This window comes from Triturus cristatus, chromosome 8 (assembly GCF_964204655.1).
Source record: "Triturus cristatus chromosome 8, aTriCri1.1, whole genome shotgun sequence".
Taxonomy (NCBI): Eukaryota; Metazoa; Chordata; class Amphibia; order Caudata; family Salamandridae; genus Triturus; species Triturus cristatus.
In genome coordinates this window covers 305,082,496-305,099,954 of record NC_140591.1, presented here as the reverse complement: position 1 = coordinate 305,099,954, position 17,459 = coordinate 305,082,496, and the positions used below count along the sequence as shown (strand labels likewise).

General features: G+C 44.4%; 1 protein-coding gene across 3 annotated transcripts in view; it reads left to right on the top strand.

Annotated features, from left to right (window-relative positions):
* Positions 1 to 17,459, top strand: part of SKA3 (spindle and kinetochore associated complex subunit 3) — a 637,733-nt gene that overhangs the window by 278,371 nt on the left and 341,903 nt on the right. For all 3 annotated transcript variants that reach the window (XM_085621582.1, XM_085621581.1, XM_085621580.1), the window contains one exon: positions 17,275 to 17,450. In XM_085621582.1, the coding sequence (XP_085477708.1) occupies positions 17,275 to 17,450 (176 nt within the window). The remainder of the gene's footprint in view (positions 1 to 17,274; positions 17,451 to 17,459) is intronic.

The window sequence follows — 17,459 nt, the reverse complement described above, 5'->3', positions numbered from 1 at the left end:
AATATCCCTACTCATATCGGCAATTCCTCTCACTAAGGCTTTATTATTTGTACTAGGTCTGATGGAACGCGGTTGTCGCGGGGAGTAGGCATCTAGAGCATAGAGGAACATGGTCTGGAATGCTCATGACGATCCATTGTAACTAAATGGCAGCACCAAATAAGGAATACCCTTATTAATGGTATGTGGCATTAACCCACACACCCAGCAATTGGTTGTATTCATGACTAGTTGGTGCTGGTGCAAGAGCTGAATAAACAAGTTATTTACAAACTCTGATCGTCTGGTCTGTTCGTGTTCAGGCAGAGGGTGAAAAGAGTGTGAGGAGGCAGTAGAAAGAGGTATAGGCTGTACAGTGGGTGCAATGGGCTTTTGAAAAGAGAAATACAAATCCGACGATGAACATCATTATACTACATAGTATAAATAGGCACAAAAATACAAAACATTTACTTCTCATAATTTTACATATCTTTGCTTTAAAGTTCATTTCCTCAACGGGTCTCTCCATCTTAAAAACTCCATCCTCTAATCGGGCCGCTCGCGGCGGATGAGTTTCTTCTGCTAAGGAGTACGCCTGTCAGTCCAGGGAAATGCCCTAGACCAACCAGAACCGTTGACCTAACGTCTTCGGCCTGTACCCCAAAGTCTTGGCACCGCGACCCTGCGGCTGAACCCGGATGGTGGTTCGAAAAACAAAAATCAAGAAAGTCCTTCAGATGGGAGAGCTAAAATGTCAAAAAGGAAATAGTAAGGGAATCTTTATTTGTCCATAGGCCTTGGTCTCAAATTATAGCGGAGACGGCCAGGTGCTGTTTGGTCTTGGAACAAAAGTTCAGGCTCTGTGGTGTCCAATCGATTTGACAGTGGCACAGCTTCTTGCAGAATATTGTCACTCTCTTGGTCTGAAACTGTGCCTTTTATGCGTGCATCACTGAATGGTACAAAACGAGGTACAGTATCTGTCTCAGAGTCGGCGATACCCTCCTGGACCCACCGGTCATATGGCAGAGGCAAAGGGATCCTCTTCACGTGGGTGGCGTGGATCCAGTTCTTCTTGCCTTTCACTCGAACCGCTGATCTTGTCGACAGAAGTACATGGTGGGGGCCGATCCAGCGAGGCTCGTCGTTGCCTTTGCGCTGGAAATTTCGGACCAGGACCCACGAGCCAGGGTTGATAGGGTGTCCGGGAGTTTCAGGAGCCGGGGGAAGAGTATCATGCACCTGTTGGTGTAAAACACGCAGTTTAACAGTCAAATCATACAAGTAATCGAGTAGTACTGGATGCTCGATCTCACTGAATTTCGCCGGGCGGCCAAAAACGACCTCATAAGGACTAAGTCCCACTCGTGAGTGTACGGTCATTCTGGTGGACAGGAGTGCTAAAGGCAGAGCGTCAGGCCATTTAAGACTGGTGCTCGCCTGGATTTTGGCCAGTTTAAGTTTTAGAGCACCGTTGTAGCGCTCTACTAATCCAGCTGATTGGGGGTGATTTGCAGCGTGGAACTTTTGCTTGATGCCTAAACCCTCACACACATTCTTCATTACTTTACCCACAAACTCACTTCCATTATCACACCACACCATTCTTGGCATTCCAAACCTGGGAAAAAACTCCTTCACAAGAGCTTTGGCTGTGGACAGGGCAGTGTTATCTTTCAGAGGATAAGCCTCTATCCACTTCGAGAAAGCACAAACAACCACCAGTACATATTTCAGGTTGTTGCACCTTTCCATGTGGATAAAGTCCAGCTGCAAAACTTCAAATGGGTATGATGGGGGTGCAAAATGACCAGCTGGAGTTGGGGTTCCCCTACCAGGGTTGTATTTCAAGCATACCATGCAATACTTGACCACAATCTCTGCACACTTGGGAATCCCATCATTCTGCCATACTGGAGCCAACAACTTACAAATTCCTTTCGTACTGATGTGCGCCATTCCATGTGCCATTGTAACTACTGGGAGCACATATGCATCAGGCAACAACCATCGCCTATGTTCTGTCAGATCAATCCAACAACCATTCTCATCTAACTTACCCACACTTTCTCTCCACTTGCTTAATTCTTTGTCTGTGGCTTCAGCTTGAAGCGACTTCACACTCTCTATCGTGTTTTCACACATTCCAACATCATCAACCCATCTTGCGGGGCCTGCAACATACATTCTAGTCTTTACATTCTGTGCTGTTTCTTTTGCGATCTCATCAGCAAACGCATTCCCACGTCCAACATTATCTGTGATTTTCCTGTGCGCACTGCATTTCATGATCGCAACTTGCAACGGTAGGGTCAGTGACTCAAGGAGATCATTCACCAACTTGCCATTCTGAATTTTAGCTCCATGCGACGTCAGGAACCCACGTTCTTTCCACAATCGCCCAAAACTATGAGCCACGCCAAAGGCGTACTGGCTATCGGTGTATATATTCACTCTCATTCCTTCAGACAACACGCATGCTATCGTGAGGGCGATTAATTCTGCTGCTTGTGCCGAATTATGTGGCACTCGTGCAGTTTCCACAACCGTGTGTAAAGTCGTGATAGCATATGCAGCAGTCGTGTCACCATTAGGGAGCTTGAAACACGAACCATCCACCCATAAAGTACCATCACACTCAATCAGGGGAGTATCTTTTAGATCTACTCTCCCTTTCGTCTCTTCCTCTGTTCTGAACAGACAGTCATGTTGCTCATTCTCATCGAGGTCTGCTGGATTCGGCAATAACGTAGCTGGATTCAGCATGTTGCATCTCTTTATGTGTATGTGGTTTGCTAACAGTGTGAGCTCATAGCCTGAAAATCGCGCACTAGTCAAGTGTTGTGTCTTGGTTCTGTTCAATAATGTGTCTACAGCATGTGGAACCATAACGATCAATGTGTTGTCCATTACCAAACCAGCAGATTGTCGGATAGACATAGCTGCAGCTGCTGTCGCTCTCAGACAGCTTGGCAATGCCCTCGCTACAGGGTCCAAGGTTGATGAAAAATATGCGCATGGGCGCGGTCTGTCACCAAAAGGCTGTGTTAACACTGATAATGCACAACCATCTTTCTTGTGAACATACAATGTAAAAGGCTTGCTGTAGTCAGGGGTACCCAACACAGGAGCTGAACACAATGCATTGCGCAATTCCACAAAACTTTTCTGGCACTCTTCAGACCATGGGATAGAATTCGGTGTGTCTTTGCATGTTAATGCTAACAAAGGTTTTGCCAACAAGGAAAAATTTGGGATCCAGTGCCTACAGTATAAGATAATGCCCAAGAAAGCACGCACTTCTCTCTGCGTTCTTGGCACACTCAACTGTGCAATGGCTTGAATTCTTTCTGGGGTCAGTTTCCTTCCCTCCTTCGATAAGAGATGACCTAAGTAGGTCACCTCTTGTCGACAATATTGCAGCTTTGAGAGAGACACTTTATGATGGAAAGCAGATAAATGGCGCAACAATGACAATGTGGCTTCTTTGCAGATCTTTTCAGTATCCGCGGCGATTAGTAAATCGTCAACGTACTGAATCAGAATAGCGCCACTAGGTAAAACAAGTGCATCAAGCTGCGCTTTCAAAGCTTGGCTGTATATGGATGGACTCTCACAGTAGCCCTGGGGAGCGCGTTTGAAGCGGAAGCTTCGGCCTCCCAGACTAAAGCCAAAAATGTCTCTGCTCTCCTCTGCAATTGGGATATTAAAGAAAGCATTCTTTAAATCGATCACTGAAAACCATGCAGCAGAGGCTGGAATCATCGTTAACAAGGCAGTTATATCTGGGACAACTGGAAACTGTGGCACAACAATCTTATTAACCTCTCTAAGATCAATCACAAATCTGTAAACAGGTGGCTGTGAAGGGTCCGTTCGTTTTAAGACAGGTAAAATCGGACTATTGCAAACGTTGCCTCTTGTCTCTTCAATTACACCCTTATTAATCAAATCGCTGACAATGTCTAACAATGCTTTCTGGCCTTCATTAGAGATCTTGTACTGGGGAATGCGTGGCAGTCTGACATTAGCCTTTAAAGTTACCACGTATGGCGGTATCTCCAAGAGGCCCACATCATTGGGACCAGTAGCCCAAAGGACATCCGGAAGGGATGACAATTCAGGCGGCATTGTATTTTTAGACAAGTACATCGGGGAAATCACTTTCCTGCCTAATGTAAGTTGTACCCCTGACGGTGAACAATACAGTGTAGCATGTAATCTTTTCAACAAATCTAATCCTAGCAAATTCTCACCACAACCTGTTGTTAGAATCAGGGGTGCTTTCAGCTCGCAAGGTCCAATAGAAAGTGACATGGGACTAGAAATCGGGTTCCTAACTGGGGCGCCAGAAAAACCTACTGAAACATTTATATCGCCAGACAAAGGTGCGCCAGGGAGTTTTGAATGCATGATTGAACTCTTTGCAGCACCAGTGTCTAGCAGAAAGGGCTCCGTTACATTTGCTGTAGTCACCTCAACATACGGTCCGCTCTGATCCACTGGCACTGAAACAACTCACTCTCTCTGTCTAAGGCTGTCCTAGTAATCGTTATTTTCTGCATCGCCGTCCTCTGCATAATAATCATTATTGTAATACTGAGCTGTATTACTAGCCGCGTTGGCTTGCTGATCAAAGCTATTGATGGTATTTTGAGGCGGAAGAGGACGCGCGTTCTGGGGAACATTTCCACGCCCTCTGCCTCTAGGAGCTTGCTGACCACCCCTACCTCTTGTGCCATACGCATTACCGTTCCGCTGCATTAATTTAGGGCAACTATATTTAAAATGACCTTCCTCTTTGCAGTATGAACATTGGTTGGGACCTACAGGGACACGTGGTTGATAATACCCATTCAGTTGCTGATTGTTCTGAAATTGTTGGGGTTGGTGATAGACACCTTGGGGTTGCCTATAATTATTCTGACCTCCACGTGGCGGATAGGCCTGCTGCAAAAGGACCTTTGTCTTTAGTTCCTTCGTTTTCTTATCTGTTCTATCTTTTTCATATTTATCTCTGTTTTCATAATACTGTGCAGTAGCCAGTATTTGCGCTGAAGAGGAAACAGCCCAAGAACTTTCCGAATCTTTTAACTTTTTACACAGGTCAGGAAGTAAATTCTGCACAAATGTATCCACAAATAACCTTTGGCCACCCTCAGTACTCATATCTTGCCCACTGTGATCAATAAACGTTTCTTCAAACCTGGTAAAGAAGTCTGACACTGTCTCATCTTTCTTCTGCTTGCATGCAGATAGCTTGTCCCAATTTACGCGCATCGCGGGCATTATTGTCTTCATATACGTGATGATTCTACCAGGGAGTTCTGCTATTAATGGCTCAGGTTTCGCGCCACCACTTTGTCTAGCGTCAGCGGCAATAATGTCAGCCCATGTAGTACCTAGTTCTGCATCGTGATCTGCATTACGAATTGATCCCCATAGGGGCTGTGGAACAACATTACCAAACATGTCTATGTCGGCCAGATTCATAACGCATGACCCTGCCGTCTGTGACAACTCTTTATAATATCCTGCAGGGTTTTTACGGGGATCAGGCAATGTCTGCTTAAGCGCTAACACCTCAGAACGCTTCCATGGAACATGCACCCAAACACGCTGGAAATGCGCTGGCACAGCAGCGATACCGGCACCGGCATCAGCTGCAACTGCTTCCTTCCATACCGGGGGAACTTCTCTCATGGGGTATTGTCGCGCTTTTACCTTTTTCCCCATAAGGCCATCTTGTTCAAACAATGACTGTTGACAATCATCATTCCTGAAGGACAATACAACCGCAACTGCTTTATCTACCTCGCGATCTACAATGGTACCAGTTCCAAAATCAAATCTCACTCGACACAACTCCTGCGGGCTTGGGTCTTTACCACTATCATCCAATTCCTCACAGAGAATTTCGCACATTTTCTCAAACACATATCTCTGTTTTGGGGCATCGCATTGATAAAAAACGTTGACAACTGATTCCACATCATACAGTGAAGGGAAAATAATCCATCTACGCGCCATGCGATCTATTACCTTTTTCTCATCGGGGTTAGGCAATTGACTGCGCAATTGCTTACGCTGTAAACCAGGAGTCGCACCAGATGACTCAAAGAGAGGAGACATTAATGTAGTAACCACATTAGCTAAGCGCTGTCGCGCTGAAGGAGAAGCTGAGGCGAAAACAGGGGGATAAACAGAGGGGAGAAAAGAGGATGCAGAAACAGGTACTGGAGTGGTGCAAGGAAGAGTATCAGGGGAGGCAGTCAATATGCTAGGCAAAGTCGCAGGAAGCGCGGGGGCAGTTGGAAACACAACTGGCGGCCCTTGAGAAGGCTGCGCTATAGGGATAGGAGCCGGCTGCAAAGCAGCTGGCGGTAGCGGCAAGGCTTGCAGTATATTAACTGGAGGTGGCATATTCACAAGCTGTGGAGGCGCCGTGGCATTTTGAGCATACGGGGGTGGCGAACTCAACAAATGCGACATTAGGGGATCTTTCTCCTTTTCTTCTAACTCATTCTGTTTAGAGTGCGGTAAAGCTGGGTAACATTTGTCGATCCCTAACTTACGCTGTCTGTGCAATTGCTCATTCATCTGCTCCTCCTCATTGTCTTTGAATTGTACAGCTGCTTGCATTACTGTCATACCTCTCTCTCTTTTATTCTTTTTCGCTAGCTTAATTTCCTTCTGTTTGGCTTCCTTTCGCCATAAGCGGAAAGAGTCAAACATCGCCGGCCGGGCTTTCTTTTTAAACAATTTAATTTCCAAATTATCTAAAATATCGGTATCGAAACTACCATTTTGGGGCCATTTTAAAACACCATCTTTTCTGGTGTAGTGGATCCACACTTCGTTATATGCAATGGGGCCTACGCCATGTTTTACATAGAGCTCCGGACATGATTCCTCCAGCTGGAAATCTCTTCCACAACCCAAACAGAACAATCTACCAAATATTCTAGAACCAGGCATCTCCGCTCACTAGTCTAGATCTAAACGTCAGAGGATTATCGATTATGATAGTCTCGTGAATACACGAGTTTTCTGGCTTTGGCGTTTGCAAACTCCAAATTACCAAATCAAAATGATCCCGAGGGATACCAAACCAATGGGAGACGCTCCACTTATACTTAACTGAATATTGATGATCGATGGCGTCACCAGAAGACTCTCTCGATTGTTTCGCTCTCTCAAAACTCGTCAAGGGTCCAAAACAGGTCGATTAATCAGGGCAGCAGTCCTTCGTAGCCGTCGGGACGCGGAGAACCTCGCAGAAAAGACTTTCGGACCACGTCGACATGCAGGGGTCGATGAAGTGGCGGCCTTCCTCCAGAATTTCCACACGAAGCTCCTCGCGAACCTCTGGCTTGGACTGGTACCGCTGAAATCGTCCCGAGTTGGGCGCCAAACTGAAGTACTGGGTATTTTAAGCCCAGCGGTGCAGGGGAACACACCCTATGACTTCTGGGTTACTCCCTGTTTCAGACCTACAGAAACACAGAGTCTTCTGGGTGAAGTCAAAGATTAATTTATTGGCTGCAGACCAATTACAGATATCCTAGAAGTACAACAGCATGTATGTTCTCAGGAGACTGCTGAAAATCATAGAAACGGACTTCATCTTAAATACAGTTTTCCCTGCCTCAGGCATACATTCCTAGGTTTATGATACGGCCATATACACGTGTACATTACAAACGAAAAGGCAGAGTCATGATGACCATCCCACATTCCAGCTAAACCAGCCCACAATTATTTACACAGCAAGGTTCAGATCCCACATTAGATATCGATAGGCCCCAATAAACATGAACATCTCCTGTTTTGGGAAACAAGCCATAAAGCAGGAACAAGCAGGTGCGAGAGTGATTAGCCGGAGGCTTGTGTGTGATGAAAGGACTTTATGGTGCGTTGAGCCCTGATGCTAATCACAGGTGGCCGGAGGAAGGGGAGCTCGTGAGACCATTTTGACCTGGGGCAGCAGAGCCAAGCTGCCCAGGTCACAGAAGAGTCAAGGAAAGGCACATGCATTGCAAGGCCCGTAGTTGCTTCATTATAGCCTATGTGAGGGCAATCACAAGATGGCCACTGCTTCCAAAATGGAACCCGCGTAGTGAAGCAGAATAACGTGTACACAGTGCATTCATAGCTAGAACGATATATAAAGCACTCGTACATACCGCATTAACCATTTGCGGTTCGCTAATACCAGGATAGACAGGGGTGGGGCCCTCTCTCCCCTACGCGGTCACAGAGATTAAAGTACGACAACATGTCACTCAACTTTTGTCTAACAATCCCCACCTAGAGTGCCCATAGTCTAATCTTGACAGCACCAATGATTGGGTGGCTTGTTTGAGATCTTTGGGTGGAATGAAAGGCTTTATTTTGTTCAGTAACTTCAGGTTGAGGAAGGCGCTCTTAGCCGAGTTCTTAATTTGTTTGGTCACGTCCAGTTTTGGGTCTAGCGTAATGCCTAATGATTTAACAGTCAGCCAGGGTGTGGTTCCCATTGAGCGCATCAATAGTTTTTAACCAATCAACCATTTGTGGGTTCTCTTCTTTGTTCGATATGAGGAGTAGTTCGGTTTTGTCCGGATTCAGTTTTAAGTGGTTACTTGACAGCCAAAGTTGCACTTGCCTCAGTATGTCTGAGTCTTTGAATGTCTTTAACAGAGGAGATTTCCAAGTAAATTTGAGTATCATCAGCATATAGGTGGAAGGGAATGTTAGCTTTTTTGAATAGGGTGGTGAGGGGTTCCATGTAAATGTTGAAGAGTTGAGGGTAGTGCACTGACCCTTGGGGAACTCCCCTATTGACTGGATGAAGGTCGGACTCAAAGCTTTTGATTTTGATTCTCTGGGAGAGGTTGTGTAGGAATGAGGAGAACCATTTGAGGACCAACTCGTCTAGTCTGGCCCTTTCTTCGAGAGCCTTGATGAGAAGTTTGTGATCTACTGTGTCGAATGCTGCCGATAGGTCTAGGAGAATGAGGAGGCCACATTGGTCTGAGTCAAGTGATTTGTGGATATCATCGATGATGTTGAGGATCGAGGTTTCTGTGCTGCAGCCTTTCCTAAATCCCGACTGATGGGAGTCAAGGAGGTTGATACTGTCCAAGTGTTGAGTTAATTGTTGGAGTACACATCTTTCTAGGATTTTGGATAGAAGAGGAAGGTTGGAGACGGGTCTGAAGTTATTCAAATAGTTTATTTTCAGCAGTGGGGTGACTTGTCCCACTTTGAGGCAGTCTGGAATGATTCCGCTTATTAGGGAACTGTTTATAATCTTGCACCAGAGTGGGGCTAAGGAGAGTTTCAGCTTTTTGGTCAGTTGCGCAGGTAGAGGGTCTAGGACGTGAGATGAAGGCTTGGAGGTGGAGATCAGTTTGACGATCACCTCTTCTGGGATGGGATGGAAGAGTGACCAGGGTTCAGTGTGGGGTAAGGTAGCGCTACCAAACACTCCAGACGGGCTGCTATTGGAAAGGGGGGCGCTATGGATGTCCAGTGAGCGCGCGATCTTGGAAATCTTTTCATTGAAGAAGTTGGCGCAAAGTTCTTTGGATGCCTGCCCTAGGGAAGTAGCGGGTTTGGAGGTTTGTTGTCTGATGATATTAGAGAGCTCCTTGGGTCTGTTTTTTGCGCTATCCAGTGCGGAGCGGAAAAACTTGGATTTTTTGTTCTTGATGTGACTGTTGTACTTCTTACGGACTGATCTGAGTTGATCGCGGTGAATGGTAGTAGGATTTTTTCTCCAGCGTCTTTCTGTGACTCTTAATTGTCTCCTTTCCTCGTTGATGCCAGAGTCGAACCATGATCTGAACGGAATAGGTCTGCTTTGTTTTTTATTTCAGGGGTGCTAGTTGATCAAGCAAGACTACCATATTCGAGTTGTAGAGCGAGGTGAGATCGGTTGTGGAGAGGTGGTCATTGCTGCTGGGGAGGAGCGAATTTAGCCTTTCTTCCAAACGCCAAGGCGAATCTGGGTGAGGTTTCTGGACCATTTGGGTGGGTCTTGTACGGGTGACAGGGATAGCACTCTTTGGTTGATGTGGAATAAGATCATGTGGTGATCTGACCAGAACACTGGTAGAAGGTTGTCGATCATAATTGCGTCTCGATGAGCGATGATGGCATCCAGGGTTGCTCCTTTATTGTGAGTTTCCTCTGAACAGTGTTGGGATAGATTATTGTCACAGAGAAGATTGTTTAGAGTTTGAATTAGCGTGTTGACTTCGTTCCAGCGTAGGTTAAGGTCACCAAGGATTAGGTTGTTAGCGTCTCCGAGTGCGCAATGGGCAATCAGTTTGGATAAGTGTTCCCCGAATGTGGGGGTGTTGCCTGGTGGGTGATAGAGACGGTGACAGAGTAATGGACTATTATCCTTAGTCTTGATGTTGACAGTAAGACATTCAAAGGAGCTATACTTGCAGGTGTCCATTTCAACAATGCCAATGTAGTCCTTGTGGATGATAGCTATGCCTCCACCTCGTTGATCTTTTCTATCTTTGTTGATGATGGAAAACCTGGGGGCACAAGCATATCCAAGCATGGTCGGTAGATCTCATTTAGCCACGTCTCTGTGATGAACGCAATGTCTAAGTCCTGAGAGGATGGCTTCTGCTAATTCCGTTGCATGCTTGGGGGCTGATCTGCAGTTAATGAGCATGCAGTGAGTGGTGAGCCATTTTTGCTGAGAAACTTTCCAGATGGGGCCCTAGGTATAGTGGAGAGGGAGGGCGAGGGTCTTGTGATTTTAGTGGGGGGGGGGGGTAGTCTCTTCTGAAGCCTGTGATCACTTGACTTTTGGATTTAGGGGAGGCTGTTGGAGGAGAGTCGTATGTGGAGGCTAGCTCCGCTGCTTCTTCTGCAAACATTGCTGCTTTGGTTCTAGAAGGTCTTTGTTTCTGGATCTCAGCATCCTTACTTAGGAGACTCTGTACCCCGGACGCGGGGGCTTTGATTCTTATGTGACTCTGTGACGGGATCTCTGCGTCAATTGTAGTGGGTCTCTGTAGCCGGGTCACGTGGGAGGACGAGGACCCGATGGGGTGTTTTAGAAGATTGGAGTTGGTCGGTGAAGAAGCCCTGGGCCGGGATTGCCGGGTCTTTTGGGCCTTGTCAAGGTTGGTTAGGCTTTCCTTAAGGCCCAGGAATATTATTTCTAACTGACTTTCTAATAGGGCCAGACGGTGCGCCATGTTTTCCGGGGCTGGGGGCATGCAGTCTTGGGTAAGGCCGTCTCGTGGGGTGGGTGGCAGGACCGTGTTGTGAAGTCTATTGCTATTTGTGGCGGCCATGCTGCCTCTGTTCGCAACCCTTGGTAGAGGGTGCAAAGGGTTGAGTCGTGAGTTCTTCCTCATGGTTTCTGCAGGAGTGGAATGGAGGTCAGTGGACAGTGCCCGCGGGGCGGGGTTGCGATGTTGAAGATGGTGAATCTGGGGGGGGGCCGTGGGGTCTGATGTTACTCGGATAGTTGGAGGTCGCGATTCGTGGGGACGGAGGAGTGGATGGACTCAGGGGGGGAGGCTGAATGTTCTTGCCAGGGGTGTGGGAATTGATGTTTGCTTCGCCTGATGGGACAGGTTGACAGGGGAAGGGAGTTGAGGCGGTGAAGGTCGAAGCGAGTGTAAGTGGGTGGAACGAAGTGCAAGGAAGAGGGAGTCGAAGGCCTCTAGGTTCTCATTGTTAGCCTGTATCAAAACTGTGCCATTTAAATAAATGGTCATAGATGTATTCCTGTTCCTAGTTGACTGGTTTGGGAGAGAGGTCGTCCGTTTACAGCTATGTGTGGTAGTCGTCGTTTTGGAGATGTGAAATTGCATTCTTAATCTTTTTCATAGGGGCAATATCTGATCCAGATTCTGTAACCAAAGGAACACCTCTACCTCTTCCCTGTGACATGGGCATTCCTCCTTGAAAACCTGATTGTGGCATCACAACTCTGTGCATATTTACTTGATTCCCTATAAAAGAAGGGTTCCTAAAACCTTTCTGAGCCAGCTTTGTCAAAGCCAAGACAAGTTTCTCTTTTATCTTTTTCTGCTATTTGTCTACCTCATCGATGCAATATTTAGCATATCTCAGGATTTCTTTGAGTGACTTATTCTACCAGCAAATCGTGCTTTGGGTTATGTGCGACAGATTTGGCCTAGCCCTAGTACAAACTGGGACACAAAAATCCCCATATCCTTTTCCTCTGGATATTCATGTCCACTAAACTGCTGGAATACCGGCAACAATCTCTCATAATATTCATGTACAGTCTCCTTTGTCTCCTGGGTAGTTCTTTTAATTGTGAGCCAATCCAGATCTTTCGGAGGCACTCTGCACATCAAAAAGGTAATAACCGCTTCATACTTCTTCAGCGCTATAGGAGACGGTGCATTTGTCCCAGCCACACTCACTGGTTCCTCTCTAGACCGCTGCACTGCAGTTTTACATTCAGCCCATAAATCGTCTGGCACTACAATGTCAATAAACGTATTCAGATCTGTCCACAGCACCTTTGAAATCTTGATGAACCTTTCCACTTGTGCATACCACCTCACCTTCTTGTCTCTCAATTTAGGATAATTGTTTGTAATTGCAGCCAAATCACCATGGCTCCAAGAAACATGGACATGTGTTCCTCCTGATATTTCTCTAAGTGAGTAAGCTATCGCTTCTCCCCCCCCCCCCCCGCCCCCTTACTTCATCTTGCTTCCCTGCAATAGATACTTCCCACTTTTTCTTCTCATGTTTCTTGGCCATTTGATTTCTAATTTCTCAAACTCACTCCACCTGCGAATGGACTTAACCAATTCTATAATATGCAATCATAGTCCTGTAATCCTCCATATTCTCCACTGCTGGGTCATCTAATTGGACCTTTTAGCATCTATGTAGAAGCACATTTTTTGTAAGATCTTTCTCATATTTCTGAACAAGTTTAGTTACCATGTCATGAGTTAAAGCAGCTCTCCTTCTAACTTCCTTGCACAGGTACATTAATTATTTCCTTTGATACTGTTTTAAGCGTTTGAACTCTAGACACCCCCTTATTATTTCTTCCAATTCAACTTTCAGGTGCGAGATATTTATAGGCTTTTCTTTTTTGATCTCTGAACTTTCAAGAGTCCCCACATTCTCTGCCTTACTGGATCCTGCTGTTTCCTCAAATTAAGCTGGTATATATCCTTCCTCAGTCGTAACTATTTTCTTTCGATGAGATTGGGGCTGTAAGTACTCGTATCCCTCCATCTATAAGGGCTTGCACCGTTAATGGTGGCTCCCAGGCAATTATCTGTGAGTTCTGGGAAGTTGTGACAAATCCTGAAGCGGATACCCCTCTGGTAATTATTTGAATCTCTGGTCTTGCTTGTACAAGCGGAGGAAAACTGGGTACCACCTGAGTTACAGAGGGAGTTCTAATAACGTACTGGGGCTACACTAGGCACTATGGTTGTAGAAATCACTGTTGAACAGAAATTTGTGGTTGAGTTACTACTGGTGAGGTGATTTGCAATACCCGCAGGGCTCGTTCAATTTGGGAAGCACTCAGCTGTTTTGGAGCTGTTGGCATTATAGAACTAGTATTAGTGCCTGAGCCACTCTGCTCTGCGGGGGTCATATGTGGTGGAAGACTCGAAGTCAACATCTGTTCCAATATTTCAGCTCCCAAATCAGTATCTGACTCATCCTCTTCCTTCGTACTGGAATCATTGCCCTGTCCCCTCTTAGCAGTCGCTGAAGCAAGGACTGGATATAATCAAGTCCCTTCTATGGTAGCTTTCCTCTATTTACCCTGTTCTACATCCCATTGGGCATTTGTGTAATTCTTTGCTGCTCTACTAGTCCTCCGTTGGTATTTTTCCCTCTCCTTTTCCCTGGCCACTTTCTCCCATGCATTAAAAGCTTCATACTGTAGGGTTCTAGGTGGTGGCTTCATCTCATGCAATTTTCCCTTTAAATGATCAAGAATTCTGGTGCTAAATGTCCCATATCTAGGAAAACTCAAAGCGTCCTCCATTTCAGTAATCCTTCTCCATTGGTGAAGCCAAGCACATGTATTTAGCTCATGTTTGGTAGTCGTTTATGTATTCAGGCGTACCCTCAGGAGGCTCCTCTTTACCTTGTCCTACTCTCACCAAACGTTTAAGCTCTTTAAAACATTTCATGAAAATTTAAATCTGAAACAACACGATTTATCAAATGTTACGATTTTATTTTCGTATACGTCAAATTTCTGCTAACCCAATTTAATTCCGGCTGTTATTTGTAGTTCAAATTCAAGATTCACATTTAGCGCACCAATCCCAGCGGGACACTGCTACGTCACCAACCAATCACAGTGTAAAAGGAAACCAACCGACCAATCCCAGCACAAAACACTATGCCACACAATCTTACTCCTCACAGCGCCTCACTCTCCCTTACAATTTTCTACGTACCTACACAATTTATTTTCGACTCTTAAAAAAACTTTGTTTCCTCTTACTAAAGAAATAAAGTTTCGCATTCATACAAGAATCTCTTCAACATTTGCTAGTGAAATCTCCATTAACGTGAAAACGCTCCTATAAATGCAGTTTCCCCCGTTTGCACAATTAGGTTAAACTAACACTGATCAATATTAATCAACCACAACTTAATAACCCTATGTTACTGGTGTAGGCGCTGGTACCTCACACACCACACCTCAAAATCTCTGCAAACAAGTTTTCAATTATTATTTTATCCAGGGATCTTTCAACTACAGCGAGTCTAAAATCTTCTAAAACTGTTTTCAACCACTTGTTAGACTATTTTTCCTTACCTACTCATTCTAATTGACATTCGTCCAAACTAAAGAAAGTACACAATCACAGCCACAACACATTCCCCTATTAAAACTCACACCTTCAAATCGCAACCTCCTTCGAGTACCGCTTTGCCGGATCTTCAAGTTTTGGACATTGGATTCGGGAATTTTTATAATTTTTGTCTGTGTACTATTTTATAGTTCCGTTGTGGAAACCTAATATAAATTTCCACAAATTATGTCACTTTAAAACTTACTTAGAGAACCTAGAAGTTCAGCGCTTTTCTAGGTCAATTAATCTTTGCCACAATTTTAGAATAGAGCTTTGCACAGCAAAGATGTTACAAACTGCTTTTGATGTTCAATCAATAAAAAGAGGTTTGGTGAAGTTTTAAAAGTTTCTTTTCTTTTCTTAGTAGATTAGTCGCGATTTGTGTTCCTTTTATTCAAATTAGTGGCAAATCGATTACAGAAATAATAAGAAATAAGATTGGTTATAACAAGCATAGAAAATAACAGCGTGTTCCTTTCAGAGTATAATCCTTAGACTGAACTAAAAGTCTTAACCTAAGAGGAAGCCATAAAGACTTCCTTCTGGAAAAGAGCAAGAAGATTTTGGAGCACAGTCAGATACCTAATGAAAAGATCGAACTTCCAATAAAGGGTAATTCTGGAAACTTATCCGAGTTCTCTGAACAATTGCAGTAGCAACTGTCTATGCAGGTGAGGAGAGAATCACACCTGTAGATATGATCAGCATAAAAACAAAGTCTCCTCACGAAGCGTAAAGAAAACAAAGAAATCACTGTAAGCAGTAGCTTATGGCAATTGGGGCTAGCACAGCAAAGTGCTAAGGTGCATGGCAGGGTAGTGGTGCATTGAATACCTTGAGATGAGTGCCTCACTAGCTAGGAACAAGTACTATATAGAAAGCAGCTAAACATATTGCAAAAAACAGATGAATGGGTCATCTGTGTCAAATGGTGAGAGATCTTTTGATGGTCGTCCTCTTTGTCCTTGAGTCCCATGGTAAACGTTCATGTCAGCATGAAGTCAGTTAGAGATGGCTACTTCATATTACAAAAAGTTATATCTATGGAGGTTCTCATGAGAACCTTTTGCAAGCCTACTCTGTTAGCTGTCTGGTGTCCCATCGTATAACAATGAGTTTGAAATTAAACATTTCAATTAGAGTATGTCCTGGTTAGATCACAAAATGTAAGCTGCAGCAAGCCCTTTTTTTCATTAATGCACTTGTTCATTATGTATATGTGGCAAAGAATAAAATCAAAATACAGTTAAGTCATATGGTGTGAGGAAAGAAGGAATACATTTTTCAGGAAAAAGCACATTTCAGAAAAAGACCAGCCCTAGAGTTTGATTATAACTTTAAGTCACTATTCTGAAAAGCATTTATTTTTCTGAAGGGATCGAGTAGAATAAAAGAATAGTGTTTATTTTCTGAAGAAAATAAATATTTTCCACGTTCAAACGTTAAATAAAGGCACATTTTCTAACGTTTAATTTATGCATTTTTCATGTTCATATTTAGCGTGCTTCTCTATTATTGTATGATGAAATTTTCGTTAAAAAATTGTACTTCTATGTTTTATATGCTCACTGATGCATTAATAAAGCAAATGTAAACATTGGATTCATATCACTAGGGTTCTATTCTAGTTACAGGCAGTTCCCTTGCCTTCCCATACAAGAATGGCATACGCTAGCTCGCCCTGTAGGGGCATGGGTATGGAAGGCCTTAACAGGACCGATGCACAGTTGGATTGCCGAACTATATTTATTCCATGTTTTTCTGAGAAAAGTAGGACTCATTCGGCCAGACGGACGAGGAAATACTACCTGATTTCAAAGTTGGGGGGAGCTGCTGGTGACCTCTATCTAGAACTGCCAGTGTGTCCATGGTTTCTTGGTAACAGTTATCTGATGTCCATAGTGAAATGCAGCCGAGTTACATATTTGGTGGGTTTCTTTTGGGAGCAAAGCCTTTCACTGGTGCACGATTTGTTGCAAAATAATGTCTCCAACAAGTAGCTCGCCAGCTACATGTAAGTGACTCTCCTATGTGCAGCCCAACGTACTAAATTAAAAGCTATTGCTTGGATGAATTATCATAGGTATACCAAAATAGAAGAGTGTGCAATCAAGATGAAAATATGTGTATTTTAGAACTCAGAAGAAGACTTTTGGAGAACAATGGTTACATTTTCAAAATATATTCTGTATTAAAAGTTGATAAAACCTTTCTTGCATTACTTCTGAGAACCCTGCCTGGCAGTCTTGCATGGGGTGGCCACTAATGTAGTGTTGTCTGATGTGGGCACTATACAGAGCTAATAGCACTGGTAGCGCTGCATGATTTTCATTGAACATAAGTAGCTCTTATTACAGAAAAGGTTAGTAACCCATACACTGTCAATTCATAAGTATTTCTTTTTTATTGACGTAAATTACACTATAAACCCGGTATGTTTGTATTTTAGACGATATTCGTTCTCCATCAGTACCCGCCTTCCGTACTCCCGGTTTGAAAACTGCTAAGGAGGAAGGCACGGCATGTGCAGCAACACCTAAACGGGAAGAACCACCTGTTTCCGATGACACGTCAACACCGTCACTTCCGCATTTTGAAACCCCCTGGCTGAAAAAATGTGTCACAGTAAGTCAT